Source organism: Tachysurus fulvidraco, chromosome 16 (genome assembly GCF_022655615.1).
Source record: "Tachysurus fulvidraco isolate hzauxx_2018 chromosome 16, HZAU_PFXX_2.0, whole genome shotgun sequence".
Lineage (NCBI taxonomy): Eukaryota > Metazoa > Chordata > Actinopteri > Siluriformes > Bagridae > Tachysurus > Tachysurus fulvidraco.
The window spans coordinates 7,116,369-7,137,020 of record NC_062533.1 but is presented as its reverse complement, the minus strand read 5'-3'; the positions used below and the strand labels follow the sequence as shown (position 1 = coordinate 7,137,020).

Below are 20,652 nucleotides of genomic sequence, written 5' to 3'. Positions count from 1 at the left end.
GTACATATTTCATTATAAAACATTCTAGGTGCTTATTGAACACAATTAAAGAACGAGATACAGAGAGGCACTTCAGTTATTTCAGTTTCTTCTTTGAACGTATGTTTTGCTGAATTTGTCTTTGCAGATTATGAACTTTAGACGCTGTCCTGAATCAAAGAACTATTCAATTATTTTATATCAATCGTCTTTGCTGAACTGTTTCTGTACAATCTGGTTCTATACAAGCAGTGTTTCTGTTTCTGTAAAACGGGTAATATTTTGGTGGAAAATCCCTTAAAACAAAATCAAGGAACAGCTTGATTTATACAGTGCACTATGAAACAAAATTGGTTGTACATATAATAAGACATAAAACATCAGAAACAAAACACCTCATACCGTGTTCTTATAGTTCTTATGTGTTACAGTTGATTATTTTGCAATAAGAGTATATGACAAGATTAGTTTTATTTCACTTATACTACAGTATTGTACATTCATCTATGAACAACACGTCACAATTAATACATTTGCAGCTAGTTTTTAATGTATATTAATGTTTAAAAATATTTTTTATTTATATTTAATGTTTTTAAAGCTAGTATGGAACGATTTGGCTATTAAAAAATCATTCCAATCAATAGGACAAGAACGTTGTGAGATTTGAACCCCAAGTTCAGCAGACAACCACTTCTGGGCCCCCAAACAAGGCCCTTATCCCTCAACTGATATTAAATGAGATTAAATGTAGGTCGCTCTGGGTAAGGGCGTCTGCCTTAAATGATATGTATTACTGATGGCTCTGCTGTTATACAAAATGAATCGACATCTGATGACCAATCAGGCTTGAGAATTCAAAAGCCTTTTGATTTAATGTGCATGACATTTAATAAGTGTGGTTTATACAGAACTGTTCCATAATAGCAAATAAAATATTACATTAATTAAAATAATTAATGGAGGACATTTTTCTTCATGGCAGTCATTCACAGTCCTTTGTAGTCATGATCTTGTATCACCTGGTAGTAATGTGTGGTGAATCTTCAGGTCTGAGAAACTTGTGAACTGGTCGAGGGGCTGGTACCCTGGAACAATAAAGCAGGTGAACAACAGGCCTTTGGACATGATCAACTAGGAACTAGGAATGTACTAATACAAAACTGAACACTGGCATTGGACCCAAAACTGGTGTGACACTCTGGAGATTTTTAAATCTCATCCACTGATATATTTAAAATTTAAAATATAAGTTTAAAACAATAAACAGTAATTGAAATATTGTTCCATTTCAAAGTTTTTTCTAGATTTGTGCCACCAGTTCTTTATTATAGTACATTTTGTTACACAAATGATCCTGAGTGAAACTGCCCCGAACATTACCAAAGGGCCAAAGCATGAATATAACACAAGGTATAGTGATAAAATGATGTCTGCTGCAATAAACAGTCAACCGTCCCTGACTTTGTTCTCATAATTTGGACAAAAGTTGGCCCTGTTGCTATGAGGTCTTCAGTGCAGGATCAGTCTCAGGTATCGTTTAATCTGCATCCCTAAGAGGAACACAATATAGCTCTAAACAAATCTCACCTCTAAATTTATACTGACTTTCCTTTTGATGTCGCAAATTTTCTCAGAGAGAAAACGTCGAACCAATCGCAGCTGTCCATCGACTTCCTCCTTCTGATAGCCACGCTGCTGGAGTCGTTCCTTCAGGCATTCTTTTTCAAGAAAATCAATACAAATATCAAATTCATTCTTAGAAGGTGAAACACTAAAGCCATATATTTTACAAAGTTAACAGGAAGTAAGTATTCAATGTGGCATGGTGAATAAGTCATTCAGAGCAGTGCGCATGTTATAGATTTATTTAGCTTTGCTCACTGGTGGATTTTCAGAGAACATGCTCTAGCTTATACCAGAAAATCCTTTTTTATTAAAGATCCACTAAATATAGATATTACTTTATAATAGCATTTCACTACATTTCCCACTGTGCATGTTACAAATAAAATGTGAATTTGAATTTAATATAATAAGGTAACACGTAACTACCTTTTTAGAATTCCGTATAAGGACAGTATGTCCAGCTACAGACAGGCTCTAAAAGTTGCTAGGGCTGAGCACCTGAGCAAACTCATAGAAAATAACCAGAACAATCCCAGGTTTTTATTTAGCACAGTGGCTAGTTTAACAAAAAAACAGAAATCTGAACACACTATTCCATCACAGTTCAGTAGTGAGGATTTTATGAGATTCTTCACTGATAAAATCGAAAGTATCAGGAATAAAATAGGTGACGCTCAACATATGAGAGCAACTAGTGACACAATCTCACCTAAGGATTTACAGAGCTTTACAAGTACAGGACAGGAAGAGTTAGTTAAACTTATTACTACAGCTAAATCAACAACATGTTCACTAGACTCCATCCCAACTAAACTACTGAAAGAAGTGTTACATAAAGCTGGTGAGCCTCTTCTTAATATCATTAACTCCTCTTTATCTTTAGGTTATGTCCCGAAGTCTTTCAAGTTGGCAGTTATTAGGCCACTCATCAAAAAACCTAACTTAGATCCAAATGAACTATCAAATTACAGACCTATCTCACACCTTCCGTTTATGTCTAAAATACTTGAAAAGGTTGTCTGTTCAACTGAGCTCCTTCTTACAGGAGAGCAACATCCTTGAAGAGTTTCAGTCAGGTTTTCAGCACAGAAACAGCACTTGATGAAGTTACAAATGACTTCGGACCAAGACTGTATGTCCTTATTTGTTCTACTTGACCTTAGTGCTGCATTCGACACTATAGACCACAACATTCTTCTAGATCGCTTACAAAATTACACAGGTATTCATGGACAGGCTTTAAGTTGGTTTAGATCCAACCTGTCTGATCGATACCATTTTGTAGAATTAAATGGTGAATCCTCCAGTTTATTGCGTTAATTATGGGGTCCCTCAAGGATCAGTTCTAGGACCTCTGCTTTTCTCGATATACATGCTTCCATTAGGGAACATTATTAGAAAACATGGGATTAGTTTCCATTGTTATGCTGACAACACACAGTTATATATCTCATCAAAACCAGATGAAAGAGCCACAGTGTCCAAATTAACTCAATGCCTTTGAGAGATAAAAGACTGGTTGAACTGCAATTTTCTGTTGTTAAACTCCGTTAAGACAGAAATACTACTTATAGGTCCAAAAACCAGTGCACAGAAACTCTCACAACTTAACTTCCATTTAGAGGGATGTACTGTTTTACTAGTAGCTCGACAGTGAAAGACCTGGGTGTTATATTAGACAGCAACTTGTCTTTTAAAAATTATATCGTCCATACTACCAAAACAGCCTTCTTCCACCTTAGAAATATTGCCAAGCTGAGAAACATCCTGTCTGTCTCTGATTCTGAGAAGCTAGTTCATGCATTCATGACCTCTAGACTGGACTATTGTAATGCATTACTAGTTGTTTGTCCTGCATCTTTAATACATAGGTTACAGTTAGTACAAAATGCAGCTGCCAGAACAACTAGTACAAGAAAGTACGACCATATAACCCCAATTTTATCATCTCTACACTGGCTACCTGTTAAGTTTAGAATTGATTACAAACTGCTGCTACTTACGTACAAGGCTCTTAATGGTTTAGCTCCCATGTATCTAACTAGTCTTCTAACACGTTACAATCCTTCATGCTCTCTGAACAATCTCTCACAAAACTCAGGACTTCTGGTAGTTCCCAGAATATCAAAGTCCACTAAAGGTGGTAGAGCGTTTTCTTATTTAGCTCCCAAACTTTGGAATAGTCTTCCTGATAGTGTTCAGGGCTCAGACACACTTTCCCAGTTTAAATGTAGATTAAAAACTCATCTCTTTAGTCAGGCATACAAATAATACATCCTATAATATCATGCACTAGTATATCAGACCTGCACATTTTTATGAACAGCAGATATGTTAATCCCTCTCCACTGCTTCTCTCTTTGAACCCATCCCGAAACATCCAGACATTGTACCAGCTCCCAACGTCCTCTGTTGGATGAAGCCTTTGGACGTCCACTGAGCCGAGGCCGACTCTAAGAATCCTGAGACATCTCCAGTTAGACTCTGTGATACTAAGGAGATCTGAAGTCCATGATCCTTACACCAATACAACATTTGTTTGACTGTATATTACAATCACACCCCCAGTGTCACCCATATGAGGATGGGTCCCCCTTGAGTCCGGTTCCTCTCAAGGTTTCTTCCTTTCCCAATTTATGGGAGTTTTTCCTTGCCACTGCTGCCTGAGTCACCTCAGACTTGCTCATAGGGGGATAAATACATACAGATTGTGAACTATATATATCTAATAATAATCTTGAATTTTTATTCTGTTAATTCTTTTTCTTTTATTATTCATTATTTCTTTTATTATTCGTTATTTCTTTTATTATTCCTTATGTTTACCTTCTGCTATATGTTTATGTTCTGTAAAGCTGCTTTGAGACAATGTCTACTGTAAAAAGCGCTATACAAATAAACTTGAATTGAATTGAATTGAATACCTCTAATAACACCGACTTTCTCAGGTGATAATGGAGGCTTTGCCACCGACCCTTTGATGGCATTTGATTTGGATCCGGTCACACTCCTCTCCTTTAGCGTCTCAAGGCCCCAAATGGCAACAGCCAATGACTTACAAAACTTAGAATGAGAATCCATTCTTTGAATGGCCTTCCATTTCTGCTTGTCCAAATGCACCCCATGTCCAAGGGCCACCTTTAACAAAGTTAATTATAGTATTAGAGTTAAAATTTAATGCCATTTTTCAGTACAGTGCAGTTATTTAACAGAAGTATTCCGGGCATATACTGTAGTGTGTGTGGTGGCTTAGGAAAAACCTGTCACATGGTGAAATTTAGCTTCATAACTAACTTTATATTAATGATTACTTAAATAGGAACCTCTGCTCATTCATACAAATATCCAATCAGCCATGTAGTAGCACCCGAACAATATATTTAATATATATACTATACAGGCAAAAAGCTTCTGAGAATGTTCACCTCAAACATCAGTGTGAGTAAAATATTATCTTTGTATTTTAGAATCGGCTGTTTCTGGAATCGGCTCATTGATGAAAGAGGTCAGAAGAAAATGGCCAGACTGGTTTGATCTGATAGGAAAGGTACAGTAAAAGGAAGATGGGCTACAACAGCAGAAAACCACATTGGGTTTAACTTCAGTCAAGATCAGGTGACATATGATGGGTTTTCCAGGACTGCCACACATATATGAATGATAGCAGCTAAAAAAACACTTGGAATGACAGCTTACCCTCCCAAACTCCTTCTCTGTGAGATCCTCGGGTTGGGGTTCTTTAAGTTCCTTCACTTTAGGAACCAATACCTTTTCATAGGGCTCATACAAACATTCTGTGTTTTCTGTGTGAATTGTGTGTTGAGGCTGTGGTCCTGTGACAATATATAATTATATGACATTTATATATATTTTACTATTATTAGTATAAAATATATTTAAATCTAACTGTGATTAGTCTATTTTGTACGTATATTGCACAAACAGACTGACAGATTATCAGGAAAAAAAAGACTTTCAAACCTTCTTCTTTTAAAAAAAGTTGTTCTTGAAGGCAAATATTCAGTTGTCTGATTTTATCCAGCTCCACCGTCATCCTTCTGCACTTTTCGCTCAGCTTCCTGATTGCCGAGTCTTTTTCCGCAATAATAACGTCCTTCTCTCTGAAACGTTTTTTCAGCGTTATGTAACTATCCTGAAGTTCCTGGTAAAGTTTATATGAAACAACAGACTCATCATCACTGTCCAAGAAATCCCTTTGTCTCTTCACAGTGATCTGTTTCTTCATGAGATCCAGCAGAGAGATTTTCTGTGACTCCACTGTGCTCTTTCTCTCTCTCTGTGGAACACAAGAGAGAACAATAAACTCCATTTCATTTGATGGAACATTTCCTCTCTATTTTAAATTCAGCATGTTTTTTTTTAATTATTATTCAAGGAATTCAAAGTTAGACATAGTAACAAATATTATCAGATATAATAAATTCATATTAATTTAAAATGTATAATATACATGTAATAACCGATCAGTATTATGATTGTCCAATGGTTTTACCTCGGAGCTTTCACTGTAATACTCGCAGTCATCAGGCAGTAATCTTTCTTCCTCCTCACTTTCCATGTATGGAGTTGGAAGTTTTGAAATTTCGAAGTCCATTTCATGATCTTAAATACACACAGTTCCAAATTGAAAAATTTTTTTTTTTTAAATTGCTTATTCACAAACATGCACACACTTATTATATATTTTCCTGTGGCTTTACTCTGACAAACTGCCAAAGTGCTTTTGGGTCAAATTTAAAAACTTATGTATACGTTTTTAAAAAATAAATATGTATAATTCATGTATAATATGTATAAATCACCTAACTGATGTGGAAAATGCTTATTTTTATTTTACTTACTAATTCTTTCAGCTCTTTTCCTGCAAAGATCCAATTGGGTAAGTAGCCAGGTTAGCAAACAGCCTTCTTAAAGATGTCAAAACAGTGCTAGCTAAGTGTGATTTCCTTACACAGTGAATGAACGCCACAACAAGAGGGACCATAAGTCTAAACATTTCGGTTTGTAATCAAATTCTTGACCAAATGTCTGTTATGCTCCAGCCCTCTCACATCACCCAAACGAAGAAGTGTGTTTACAAACACGGTACAAATCATAGCAGACCAAAGGTTTAAAAATTGGCTATATCTAATAAAATGAAGGAAAATATAAGAACCTGACAGAAAAAGCTCAATGAATTATGCCTGGTGATATTATCATACATAAAAGACAGAAGAATGAGCCATATTCTAAATCCTGATGGGGGGAAAAAGCACCACTCTAATGGAAACTAGACTAATGAAAACAACAATTGGGAAACCACCATTAGCCATACTAGAAAATAGTGGAACAATATACTAATGGCAACAATCTAATGGATGTCAGTAAGAACCATTAGCGGGCATCATGATCAAAAAGCCTTAATGGAGATGGAGACCATTAGAGGTTTTCCTGCTTTCTAATGCATGGTCCATTTGATGTGTTATTATAATGACGTGAGAGCAGCTAATCAGACAAACAATTATTTCGGAGAAATGCAACACTGACATTGCACTGACATATAAGATCAGTTCAGGCAGTAATAACTAACACATCGAGTCAGTGGTTAGTCTCTTGATCGTGGACCTACAAGTATAATCACAAACATAACCATCAGATTTAACAATTTGTCTGGTGCACAAATTGACCAGTGAACAGAAACAGACAATACTGCATAATAATTTACATTTGAGAAGTACTATTTATGCTTAAATATCACATATCTGGCATTTCCGGGATCGTGTAATAGGATAAGCATCTTGCATGCATGTTGCCGCTTTACAGCTCCATGCTCACAGGTTTGATCCTGAGCTCATATGGAAGGTTGGTGGAAACCAGAGAAATCATTTGTTGTTTGTACATGTTCTCCAATTCCTCTGGGATCTCCAGGTTTCCTCCACCCTTCCAAGAACAAGCCAGTTGGACTGGCTGTTCTAGACAGAGAATGGTTTGAATCAGTGTGTAAATGGTGCCCAGAGACAGGTTTTATCCAGAACACTTTATCCCTGTTATATTCCAGCATTCCACAATCTATTACTGATAGCACTAAAGATGAATCAATGAGACATTTATTGATTTTGCTGGATTATTATGCATGTTATGTAATGTTCCCTTGTATAAAATCACAAATTACTTTTTGTCTCCAAAACATCAGCTGTCATGTTCACAAGCTCGAAAAGTTTATAAAGATTTAAACAACACCACAGATTGTTAGGGTAATTAAGTGTTTTTTGAATAAAAGTTCTACAATTTTATTTAGATTTTATCTATCTATCTATCTATCTATCTATCTATCTATCTATCTATCTATCTATCTATCTATCTAACTATCTAGCTAGCTAGCTAGCTATCTAATTTGACACTTAAATTCACCAACCACTAGCAAACAATTATTTCGGAAAATGCACTGACATTGCAATGACATATAAGACCAGTTCAGGCAGTAATAACTAACACATAGTCAGTGGTTAGTCTCTTGATCATGGACCTACAAGTATAATCATGAACATAACCATCATAAACAATTATAAACATAACTAAAACTTTTTGAGAAAATAAAAAAGAACCATTTTTAAACATGCAAAAAAAGAACCATTTTAAACTTGTAATGGTCAGGTCAGACTCTTTATAATGGTCAGGACAGACTCTGTAATAGTCAGGTCAGACACTTAATAATGATCAGGTCAGTCGCTTTGTAATGGTCAGGTCAGACTCTTTATAATGGTCAGATCACACTCTGTAATGGTCAGGTCAGACTCTTTATAATGGTCAGGTCGGACTCTTTATATGGTCAGGTCAGACTCTTTGAAATGGTCAGGTCAGGCTCTTTGTAATGGTCAGGTCAGACTCTTTATAATGGTCAGATCAGACTCTTTATAATGGTCAGGTCAGACTCTATAATGGTCAGGTCAGACTATTTGTAATGGTCAGGTCAGACTCTATAATGGTCAGGTCAGACTCTTTATAATGGTCAGGTCAGACTCTACAATGGTCAGGTCAGACTCTTTATAATGGTCAAGTCAGACTCTATAATGGTCAGGTCAGACTCTTTATAATGGTCAGGTCAGACTCTATAATGGTCAGGTCAGACTCTTTGTAATGGTCAGTCCTGGCCGGAAGTTGGTTTACATTAAAAATCTAACAGAGTATTTCCCATTATATTATTTTCCATTCCGCTTCATTGTTTAATCTAAAGCGTGAGTGAAATGAGTATCCTTGTGCTTACCTTCCAGAGGACTCGGCTTTGTCTGCTTTCGGCGCGACATCTTAAAGTGTAATAAAACAGATCTTCCGTTTGATTTGATAACCTTAAATAGTGTAGTAGAGGGACATCAGCGCGTGCAGCTGCAGCAGAAACAAGTCTCTGCTCTTTGTATCCCAGTCATCCGTCCAACTGCGCTTTGTAAACACACACACACACACACACACACACACACACACACACACACACACACACACACACACACACACACACACACACACACCATCCTAACACACATCTCATTCACTACCACCGCTACACTCACATAGTTCAGTGTTTACAGTGTGTTACCTCTAATGTAACATTGATGGTCTGTAATGGAGCACTGATGGTATTTAATGGTTCCCGATGGTTCCTAATGGATGGTCGCGTTTAATCCTAATGGTACGGTAGAGTAAAGCAACCAACAGCTTTTCACATGGAAAAATAGCTGAACTGAAACAGTGACGTTTCGGAAAGGACTGAATACAATGCACATGGATATACTTTACACACAGGGAAGCATATGTAAGATGTAAAAAAAAAAAATCTGTATAAAACTTCTGGTTGTTGTTGTTTTTTTTTTGTTTGTTTTTTTTGTTTTGTTTTTTTGCTGTATTTTGCCTTATGAATACATTTTAAAGGGTCATCTGTCTCCCTGATCAATACAAACACACAAATGGCAATAGGTCTATTGTTTTCATGAAATGTTTACCATCATCTAACATGTAAACCATTATGTTTATGCTCTCTTCTTTTGGCAAAAGACATTTAATATTACAGATCTATGTGATTTACATATTATTTATCTAAGTGATTAAACATATATACATACTATATATACTTAACCTAGTGGTTAAGGTGTTGGGCTACCAATCGGAAGGTTGTGATTTCAATCCCACAACCACCAAGCTGCCACTGTTGGGCCCCTGAGCAAGGCCCTTAACCCTCAATTGCTCAGTTGTATTAAAAAAAAATCAGATGTCAGTCGCTCTGGATAAGGGTGACTGCTAAATGCTAGAAATGTAAAAGTATACACTATATACATTATTTTGACAAGCATTTGGTGACACCTGACCATTACATCAGCATTTAATTTTTTAACACTATCTTATATATTTTATTCCCTCTTTACTGTTATAATAACCTCCAATCTTCAGCGAAGGCAATGAGTGCTTTTTTGCTACTCTCACTTCTTTTAATGCTTAGAGATAAATGAATACATTTAAAATTTATATCCTGCATATATATATTTCTGTGAAGCAGCTATGTGAGTGCGCATTGTTATTTGTGTTCATTTATCCACAGGAGGCATGGAGGCATGGTGTGCTTTCTAATTCATCCCAAAAGTGTTCAGTGGGCTTGAGGTCATAGCTCTGTGCAGGACACTCAGGTTCTTCCACGCCAGCCTTTGCCAACCTTGTCTTTATTGAGATCTCTTTGTGCACAAAGTCATTCTGGAAGTTTGGGCCTCTTAATTCCAGTAGCCTGCAGAGGAAATGCTACAGCACAATAAGACATTTTAGACAAAAACTGTGTTTCTTTAGCTCAGTATTTAGTAAATTAGACATAAACAGTACTATGTCCATGTAATAATCCATGTCTGGATATTTTATACACATTGTTATTTAATATTATTGTTTGCTAATGGGTAGAACTTTGCATATTAGTAGAGTAAACTGTCTACTTAACTTTGCCCTTATGTGTGAAAGAGTGTGCAAGTGTGTGTGTATGTGTGTGGGCACACATATGATGTCTGCTGATGAACTAGCATGCCCGCCAGTGTGTATTCCTGCCTTGTGTTCTTTGGATAGACTCCTGATCTATCGTGTATTTGACCAAGATAAAGCAGATACTGAATTAATCTACCCAATCATTGTAGACAAATTGTTCAAATCTCATCGAAGAGATATCTGTTGAAATGTATTCCCAGGCAAGAAGACCGATTTCGGGTCTGAACTTGCATTTGTCAGTGTATAATCTCAAAAGGAGTGAGTCTTTTTTCCCCTCCAGAATACTTGTATTCTTCACTGTTAAGTCAAGCAGGTTAATATAAATGCACTGTGGTTTGTTATAAGTCTCGCCATGTGCAGCTGAACGTTCCGCCATGTGTACTGACAGCAGATAGCAGGTGAGTGATAATGTTGTGTTTGTAAAGTTGGAAGCCTGTGATGAATAATGTCTGGGTTTGAGCTGTTGCAGAAACAAAACAGTGTACAGCAACAGACTGAACACAGCAGACTTCTGCTGAATATGTTTGGAATACACACCACCACCTGCTAGACGTAGACACGAGTCATGTTTCACAAGAATAACTGCTTGGTCAACATCATCATATTTGTTTTGCTCATTTGCTTGAAATCGTTTCTATAATGCACTGTATGTGTTTTAAGAAAAACTGTTCCATAGTTTTGCAAATATATTTTTATTGAGATTAGTTCTCCTTCTGGTATAGTGGTAGGCAAATTTTGTTCTCTCCTTGTTATAATCAGACATCTGAAGACACACTTTTGAAAAACTACAAAGCACACATGTAAAAGCAGAGTAAAAAAAATCACTCTTGGATCAAACTGATAAATAATTTTCTGTACCATCGATAACATGTCCTGTATTTTAATGTAATTTTTATTGTTTACTTATGAAAGTAAAAATTATCATTATAGATTTAGGGTGGCTGAGATCACACACAGGGGAGCTGAAGCCACCCTAAAAAAGGTCTAGAACTGCCCCTGGTTAAAACTAACATTTTGGTATGATTAATGTGCATCTATCATGCTCCAGTGAATGCTCTATAGTGAATTTGGTGAGAATCGGATTTGGGGAAAATTTTCGGCCTAAAATTCGTTGACCCGCCGGGTTAGCATTTTGAGCATTTTTTTGACCAAAAAATTTACGTCGTCTGATCTTTTTAAATTTTCACTATGTGAAAAGGGAGGTTAAAACTAACACTTCGGTATAATTAATGTGCATCTATCATGCGCCAGAGCTGAGTTTCCTGACACGTATAGTGAATTTGGTGAGAATCGGATTTGGGGAAAATTTTCGGCCTAAAATTCGTTGACCCGCCGGGTTAGCATTTTGAGCATTTTTTTGACCAAAAAATTTACGTCGTCTGATCTTTTTAAATTTTCACTATGTGAAAAGGGGGGTCAAAACTAGCATTTTGGTATAATTAATGTGCAACTATCATGCTCCAGAGCTGAGATTTTAGCTGCAATGCTTTTCACACCCCAGTTCAGTGTCGGCGACGATTTTGAAATGCCATATCGCAGAAACTATGCATAATAGGCTAAAAAAAAACTTCACCCCAAGTTAGTATTGAGTTTCCTGACACGTATAGTGAATTTGGTGAGAATCGGATTTGGGGTCCATTTTCGGCCAAAAGTTCGTTGACCCGCCGGGTTAGCATTTTGAGCATTTTTTTGACCAAAAAATTTACGTCGTCTGATCTTTTTAAATTTTCACTATGTGAAAAGGGGGGTCAAAACTAGCATTTTGGTATAATTAGTGTGCCTCTATCATGCTCCAGAGCTGAGATTTTAGCTGGAATGCTTTTCACACCCCAGTTCAGTGTCGGCGACGATTTTGAAATGCCATATCGCAGAAACTATGCATAATAGGCTAAAAAAAAACTTCACCCCAAGTTAGTATTGAGTTTCCTGACACGTATAGTGAATTTGGCGAGAATCGGATTTGGGGTCCATTTTTGCCCAAAAGTTCGTTGACCCGCCGGGTTAGCATTTTGAGCATTTTTTTGACCAAAAAATTTACACTGTCTGATCTTTTTAAATTTTCACTATGTGAAAAGGGAGGTTAAAACTAACACTTCGGTATAATTAATGTGCATCTATCATGCGCCAGAGCTGAGTTTCCTGACACGTATAGTGAATTTGGTGAGAATCGGATTTGGGGAAAATTTTCGGCCTAAAATTCGTTGACCCGCCGGGTTAGCATTTTGAGCATTTTTTTGACCAAAAAATTTACGTCGTCTGATCTTTTTAAATTTTCACTATGTGAAAAGGGGGGTCAAAACTAGCATTTTGGTATAATTAATGTGCACCTATCATGCTCCAGAGCTGAGATTTTAGCTGCAATGCTTTTCACACCCCAGTTCAGTGTCGGCGACGATTTTGAAATGCCATATCGCAGAAACTATGCATAATAGGCTAAAAAAAAACTTCACCCCAAGTTAGTATTGAGTTTCCTGACACGTATAGTGAATTTGGCGAGAATCGGATTTGGGGTCCATTTTCGGCCAAAAGTTCGTTGACCCGCCGGGTTAGCATTTTGAGCATTTTTTTGACCAAAAAATTTACGTTGTCTGATCTTTTTAAATTTTCACTATGTGAAAAGGGAGGTTAAAACTAACACTTCGGTATAATTAATGTGCATCTATCATGCGCCAGAGCTGAGTTTCCTGACACGTATAGTGAATTTGGTGAGAATCGGATTTGGGGAAAATTTTCGGCCTAAAATTCGTTGACCCGCCGGGTTAGCATTTTGAGCATTTTTTTGACCAAAAAATTTACGTCGTCTGATCTTTTTAAATTTTCACTATGTGAAAAGGGGGGTCAAAACTAGCATTTTGGTATAATTAATGTGCAACTATCATGCTCCAGAGCTGAGATTTTAGCTGCAATGCTTTTCACACCCCAGTTCAGTGTCGGCGACGATTTTGAAATGCCATATCGCAGAAACTATGCATAATAGGCTAAAAAAAAACTTCACCCCAAGTTAGTATTGAGTTTCCTGACACGTATAGTGAATTTGGTGAGAATCGGATTTGGGGTCCATTTTCGGCCAAAAGTTCGTTGACCCGCCGGGTTAGCATTTTGAGCATTTTTTTGACCAAAAAATTTACGTCGTCTGATCTTTTTAAATTTTCACTATGTGAAAAGGGGGGTCAAAACTAGCATTTTGGTATAATTAGTGTGCCTCTATCATGCTCCAGAGCTGAGATTTTAGCTGGAATGCTTTTCACACCCCAGTTCAGTGTCGGCGACGATTTTGAAATGCCATATCGCAGAAACTATGCATAATAGGCTAAAAAAAAACTTCACCCCAAGTTAGTATTGAGTTTCCTGACACGTATAGTGAATTTGGTGAGAATCGGATTTGGGGTCCATTTTCGGCCAAAAGTTCGTTGACCCGCCGGGTTAGCATTTTGAGCATTTTTTTGACCAAAAAATTTACGTCGTCTGATCTTTTTAAATTTTCACTATGTGAAAAGGGGGGTCAAAACTAGCATTTTGGTATAATTATTGTGCCTCTATCATGCTCCAGAGCTGAGATTTTAGCTGGAATGCTTTTCACACCCCAGTTCAGTGTCGGCGACGATTTTGAAATGCCATATCGCAGAAACTATGCATAATAGGCTAAAAAAAAACTTCACCCCAAGTTAGTATTGAGTTTCCTGACACGTATAGTGAATTTGGCGAGAATCGGATTTGGGGTCCATTTTTGCCCAAAAGTTCGTTGACCCGCCGGGTTAGCATTTTGAGCATTTTTTTGACCAAAAAATTTACACTGTCTGATCTTTTTAAATTTTCACTATGTGAAAAGGGAGGTTAAAACTAACACTTCGGTATAATTAATGTGCATCTATCATGCGCCAGAGCTGAGTTTCCTGACACGTATAGTGAATTTGGTGAGAATCGGATTTGGGGAAAATTTTCGGCCTAAAATTCGTTGACCCGCCGGGTTAGCATTTTGAGCATTTTTTTGACCAAAAAATTTACGTCGTCTGATCTTTTTAAATTTTCACTATGTGAAAAGGGGGGTCAAAACTAGCATTTTGGTATAATTAATGTGCAACTATCATGCTCCAGAGCTGAGATTTTAGCTGCAATGCTTTTCACACCCCAGTTCAGTGTCGGCGACGATTTTGAAATGCCATATCGCAGAAACTATGCATAATAGGCTAAAAAAAAACTTCACCCCAAGTTAGTATTGAGTTTCCTGACACGTATAGTGAATTTGGTGAGAATCGGATTTGGGGTCCATTTTCGGCCAAAAGTTCGTTGACCCGCCGGGTTAGCATTTTGAGCATTTTTTTGACCAAAAAATTTACGTCGTCTGATCTTTTTAAATTTTCACTATGTGAAAAGGGGGGTCAAAACTAGCATTTTGGTATAAATAATGTGCCTCTATCATGCTCCAGAGCTGAGATTTTAGCTGGAATGCTTTTCACACCCCAGTTCAGTGTCGGCGACGATTTTGAAATGCCATATCGCAGAAACTATGCATAATAGGCTAAAAAAAAACTTCACCCCAAGTTAGTATTGAGTTTCCTGACACGTATAGTGAATTTGGCGAGAATCGGATTTGGGGTCCATTTTTGCCCAAAAGTTCGTTGACCCGCCGGGTTAGCATTTTGAGCATTTTTTTGACCAAAAAATTTACGTTGTCTGATCTTTTTAAATTTTCACTATGTGAAAAGGGAGGTTAAAACTAACACTTCGGTATAATTAATGTGCATCTATCATGCGCCAGAGCTGAGTTTCCTGACACGTATAGTGAATTTGGTGAGAATCGGATTTGGGGAAAATTTTCGGCCTAAAATTCGTTGACCCGCCGGGTTAGCATTTTGAGCATTTTTTTGACCAAAAAATTTACGTCGTCTGATCTTTTTAAATTTTCACTATGTGAAAAGGGGGGTCAAAACTAGCATTTTGGTATAATTAATGTGCAACTATCATGCTCCAGAGCTGAGATTTTAGCTGCAATGCTTTTCACACCCCAGTTCAGTGTCGGCGACGATTTTGAAATGCCATATCGCAGAAACTATGCATAATAGGCTAAAAAAAAACTTCACCCCAAGTTAGTATTGAGTTTCCTGACACGTATAGTGAATTTGGTGAGAATCGGATTTGGGGTCCATTTTCGGCCAAAAGTTCGTTGACCCGCCGGGTTAGCATTTTGAGCATTTTTTTGACCAAAAAATTTACGTCGTCTGATCTTTTTAAATTTTCACTATGTGAAAAGGGGGGTCAAAACTAGCATTTTGGTATAATTAGTGTGCCTCTATCATGCTCCAGAGCTGAGATTTTAGCTGGAATGCTTTTCACACCCCAGTTCAGTGTCGGCGACGATTTTGAAATGCCATATCGCAGAAACTATGCATAATAGGCTAAAAAAAAACTTCACCCCAAGTTAGTATTGAGTTTCCTGACACGTATAGTGAATTTGGTGAGAATCGGATTTGGGGAAAATTTTCGGCCTAAAATTCGTTGACCCGCCGGGTTAGCATTTTGAGCATTTTTTTGACCAAAAAATTTACGTCGTCTGATCTTTTTAAATTTTCACTATGTGAAAAGGGGGGTCAAAACTAGCATTTTGGTATAATTAATGTGCACCTATCATGCTCCAGAGCTGAGATTTTAGCTGCAATGCTTTTCACACCCCAGTTCAGTGTCGGCGACGATTTTGAAATGCCATATCGCAGAAACTATGCATAATAGGCTAAAAAAAAACTTCACCCCAAGTTAGTATTGAGTTTCCTGACACGTATAGTGAATTTGGCGAGAATCGGATTTGGGGTCCATTTTTGCCCAAAAGTTCGTTGACCCGCCGGGTTAGCATTTTGAGCATTTTTTTGACCAAAAAATTTACACTGTCTGATCTTTTTAAATTTTCACTATGTGAAAAGGGAGGTTAAAACTAACACTTCGGTATAATTAATGTGCATCTATCATGCGCCAGAGCTGAGTTTCCTGACACGTATAGTGAATTTGGTGAGAATCGGATTTGGGGAAAATTTTCGGCCTAAAATTCGTTGACCCGCCGGGTTAGCATTTTGAGCATTTTTTTGACCAAAAAATTTACGTCGTCTGATCTTTTTAAATTTTCACTATGTGAAAAGGGGGGTCAAAACTAGCATTTTGGTATAATTAATGTGCAACTATCATGCTCCAGAGCTGAGATTTTAGCTGCAATGCTTTTCACACCCCAGTTCAGTGTCGGCGACGATTTTGAAATGCCATATCGCAGAAACTATGCATAATAGGCTAAAAAAAAACTTCACCCCAAGTTAGTATTGAGTTTCCTGACACGTATAGTGAATTTGGTGAGAATCGGATTTGGGGTCCATTTTCGGCCAAAAGTTCGTTGACCCGCCGGGTTAGCATTTTGAGCATTTTTTTGACCAAAAAATTTACGTCGTCTGATCTTTTTAAATTTTCACTATGTGAAAAGGGGGGTCAAAACTAGCATTTTGGTATAATTAATGTGCACCTATCATGCTCCAGAGCTGAGATTTTAGCTGCAATGCTTTTCACACCCCAGTTCAGTGTCGGCGACGATTTTGAAATGCCATATCGCAGAAACTATGCATAATAGGCTAAAAAAAAACTTCACCCCAAGTTAGTATTGAGTTTCCTGACACGTATAGTGAATTTGGCGAGAATCGGATTTGGGGTCCATTTTTGCCCAAAAGTTCGTTGACCCGCCGGGTTAGCATTTTGAGCATTTTTTTGACCAAAAAATTTACACTGTCTGATCTTTTTAAATTTTCACTATGTGAAAAGGGAGGTTAAAACTAACACTTCGGTATAATTAATGTGCATCTATCATGCGCCAGAGCTGAGTTTCCTGACACGTATAGTGAATTTGGTGAGAATCGGATTTGGGGAAAATTTTCGGCCTAAAATTCGTTGACCCGCCGGGTTAGCATTTTGAGCATTTTTTTGACCAAAAAATTTACGTCGTCTGATCTTTTTAAATTTTCACTATGTGAAAAGGGGGGTCAAAACTAGCATTTTGGTATAATTAATGTGCAACTATCATGCTCCAGAGCTGAGATTTTAGCTGCAATGCTTTTCACACCCCAGTTCAGTGTCGGCGACGATTTTGAAATGCCATATCGCAGAAACTATGCATAATAGGCTAAAAAAAAACTTCACCCCAAGTTAGTATTGAGTTTCCTGACACGTATAGTGAATTTGGTGAGAATCGGATTTGGGGTCCATTTTCGGCCAAAAGTTCGTTGACCCGCCGGGTTAGCATTTTGAGCATTTTTTTGACCAAAAAATTTACGTCGTCTGATCTTTTTAAATTTTCACTATGTGAAAAGGGGGGTCAAAACTAGCATTTTGGTATAATTAGTGTGCACTCTATCATGCTCCAGAGCTGAGATTTTAGCTGCAATGCTTTTCACACCCCAGTTCAGTGTCGGCGACGATTTTGAAATGCCATATCGCAGAAACTATGCATAATAGGCTAAAAAAAAACTTCACCCCAAGTTAGTATTGAGTTTCCTGACACGTATAGTGAATTTGGCGAGAATCGGATTTGGGGTCCATTTTTGCCCAAAAGTTCGTTGACCCGCCGGGTTAGCATTTTGAGCATTTTTTTGACCAAAAAATTTACACTGTCTGATCTTTTTAAATTTTCACTATGTGAAAAGGGAGGTTAAAACTAACACTTCGGTATAATTAATGTGCATCTATCATGCGCCAGAGCTGAGTTTCCTGACACGTATAGTGAATTTGGTGAGAATCGGATTTGGGGAAAATTTTCGGCCTAAAATTCGTTGACCCGCCGGGTTAGCATTTTGAGCATTTTTTTGACCAAAAAATTTACGTCGTCTGATCTTTTTAAATTTTCACTATGTGAAAAGGGGGGTCAAAACTAGCATTTTGGTATAATTAATGTGCAACTATCATGCTCCAGAGCTGAGATTTTAGCTGCAATGCTTTTCACACCCCAGTTCAGTGTCGGCGACGATTTTGAAATGCCATATCGCAGAAACTATGCATAATAGGCTAAAAAAAAACTTCACCCCAAGTTAGTATTGAGTTTCCTGACACGTATAGTGAATTTGGTGAGAATCGGATTTGGGGTCCATTTTCGGCCAAAAGTTCGTTGACCCGCCGGGTTAGCATTTTGAGCATTTTTTTGACCAAAAAATTTACGTCGTCTGATCTTTTTAAATTTTCACTATGTGAAAAGGGGGGTCAAAACTAGCATTTTGGTATAATTAGTGTGCCTCTATCATGCTCCAGAGCTGAGATTTTAGCTGGAATGCTTTTCACACCCCAGTTCAGTGTCGGCGACGATTTTGAAATGCCATATCGCAGAAACTATGCATAATAGGCTAAAAAAAAACTTCACCCCAAGTTAGTATTGAGTTTCCTGACACGTATAGTGAATTTGGCGAGAATCGGATTTGGGGTCCATTTTTGCCCAAAAGTTCGTTGACCCGCCGGGTTAGCATTTTGAGCATTTTTTTGACCAAAAAATTTACACTGTCTGATCTTTTTAAATTTTCACTATGTGAAAAGGGAGGTTAAAACTAACACTTCGGTATAATTAATGTGCATCTATCATGCGCCAGAGCTGAGTTTCCTGACACGTATAGTGAATTTGGTGAGAATCGGATTTGGGGAAAATTTTCGGCCTAAAATTCGTTGACCCGCCGGGTTAGCATTTTGAGCATTTTTTTGACCAAAAAATTTACGTCGTCTGATCTTTTTAAATTTTCACTATGTGAAAAGGGGGGTCAAAACTAGCATTTTGGTATAATTAATGTGCAACTATCATGCTCCAGAGCTGAGATTTTAGCTGCAATGCTTTTCACACCCCAGTTCAGTGTCGGCGACGATTTTGAAATGCCATATCGCAGAAACTATGCATAATAGGCTAAAAAAAAACTTCACCCCAAGTTAGTATTGAGTTTCCTGACACGTATAGTGAATTTGGCGAGAATCGGATTTGGGGTCCATTTTTGCCCAAAAGTTCGTTGACCCGCCGGGTTAGCATTTTGAGCATTTTTTTGACCAAAAAATTTACGTCGTCTGATCTTTTTAAATTTTCACTATGTGAAAAGGGAGGTTAAAACTAACACTTCGGTATAATTAATGTGCATCTATCATGCGCCAGAGCTGAGTTTCCTGACACGTATAGTGAATTTGGTGAGAATCGGATTTGGGGAAAATTTTCGGCCTAAAATTCGTTGACCCGCCGGGTTAGCATTTTGAGCATTTTTTTGACCAAAAAATTTACGTCGTCTGATCTTTTTAAATTTTCACTATGTGAAAAGGGGGGTCAAAACTAGCATTTTGGTATAATTAATGTGCAACTATCATGCTCCAGAGCTGAGATTTTAGCTGCAATGCTTTTCACACCCCAGTTCAGTGTCGGCGACGATTTTGAAATGCCATATCGCAGAAACTATGCATAATAGGCTAAAAAAAAACTTCACCCCAAGTTAGTATTGAGTTTCCTGACACGTATAGTGAATTTGGTGAGAATCGGATTTGGGGTCCATTTTCGGCCAAAAGTTCGTTGACCCGCCGGGTTAGCATTTTGAGCATTTTTTTGACCAAAAAATTTACGTCGTCTGATCTTTTTAAATTTTCACTATGTGAAAAGGGGGGTCAAAACTAGCATTTTGGTATAATTAGTGTGCACTCTATCATGCTCCAGAGCTGAGATTTTAGCTGCAATGCTTTTCACACCCCAGTTCAGTGTCGGCGACGATTTTGAAATGCCATATCGCAGAAACTATGCATAATAGGCTAAAAAAAAACTTCACCCCAAGTTAGTATTGAGTTTCCTGACACGTATAGTGAATTTGGCGAGAATCGGATTTGGGGTCCATTTTTGCCCAAAAGTTCGTTGACCCGCCGGGTTAGCATTTTGAGCATTTTTTTGACCAAAAAATTTACACTGTCTGATCTTTTTAAATTTTCACTATGTGAAAAGGGAGGTTAAAACTAACACTTCGGTATAATTAATGTGCATCTATCATGCGCCAGAGCTGAGTT

At 37.5% G+C, this 20,652-nt stretch overlaps 1 protein-coding gene across 2 annotated transcripts; it reads right to left on the bottom strand.

Annotated features, from left to right (window-relative positions):
- Nucleotides 1-815: 815 nt before the first annotated feature.
- On the bottom strand, nt 816-9,310 carry LOC113644697 (BEN domain-containing protein 5-like). 2 transcript variants are annotated; one of them, XM_047801875.1, is made up of 7 exons: nt 8,873-9,302; nt 6,122-6,231; nt 5,590-5,905; nt 5,305-5,441; nt 4,533-4,746; nt 1,570-1,700; nt 816-1,067 (listed from the first exon to the last, which is right to left on the bottom strand). In XM_047801875.1, exons 1-7 carry the CDS (start codon nt 8,910-8,912, stop codon nt 1,026-1,028), a joined length of 990 nt encoding a protein of 329 aa, XP_047657831.1. In that variant the 5' UTR covers nt 8,913-9,302; the 3' UTR covers nt 816-1,025. The 2 variants fall into 2 exon arrangements, 1 of the variants encoding a protein (XP_047657831.1); XR_007138168.1 differs by lacking the exon at nt 816-1,067 and having other exon boundaries at nt 1,569-1,700; nt 3,915-4,746; nt 8,873-9,310.
- Nucleotides 9,311-20,652: the final 11,342 nt, after the last annotated feature.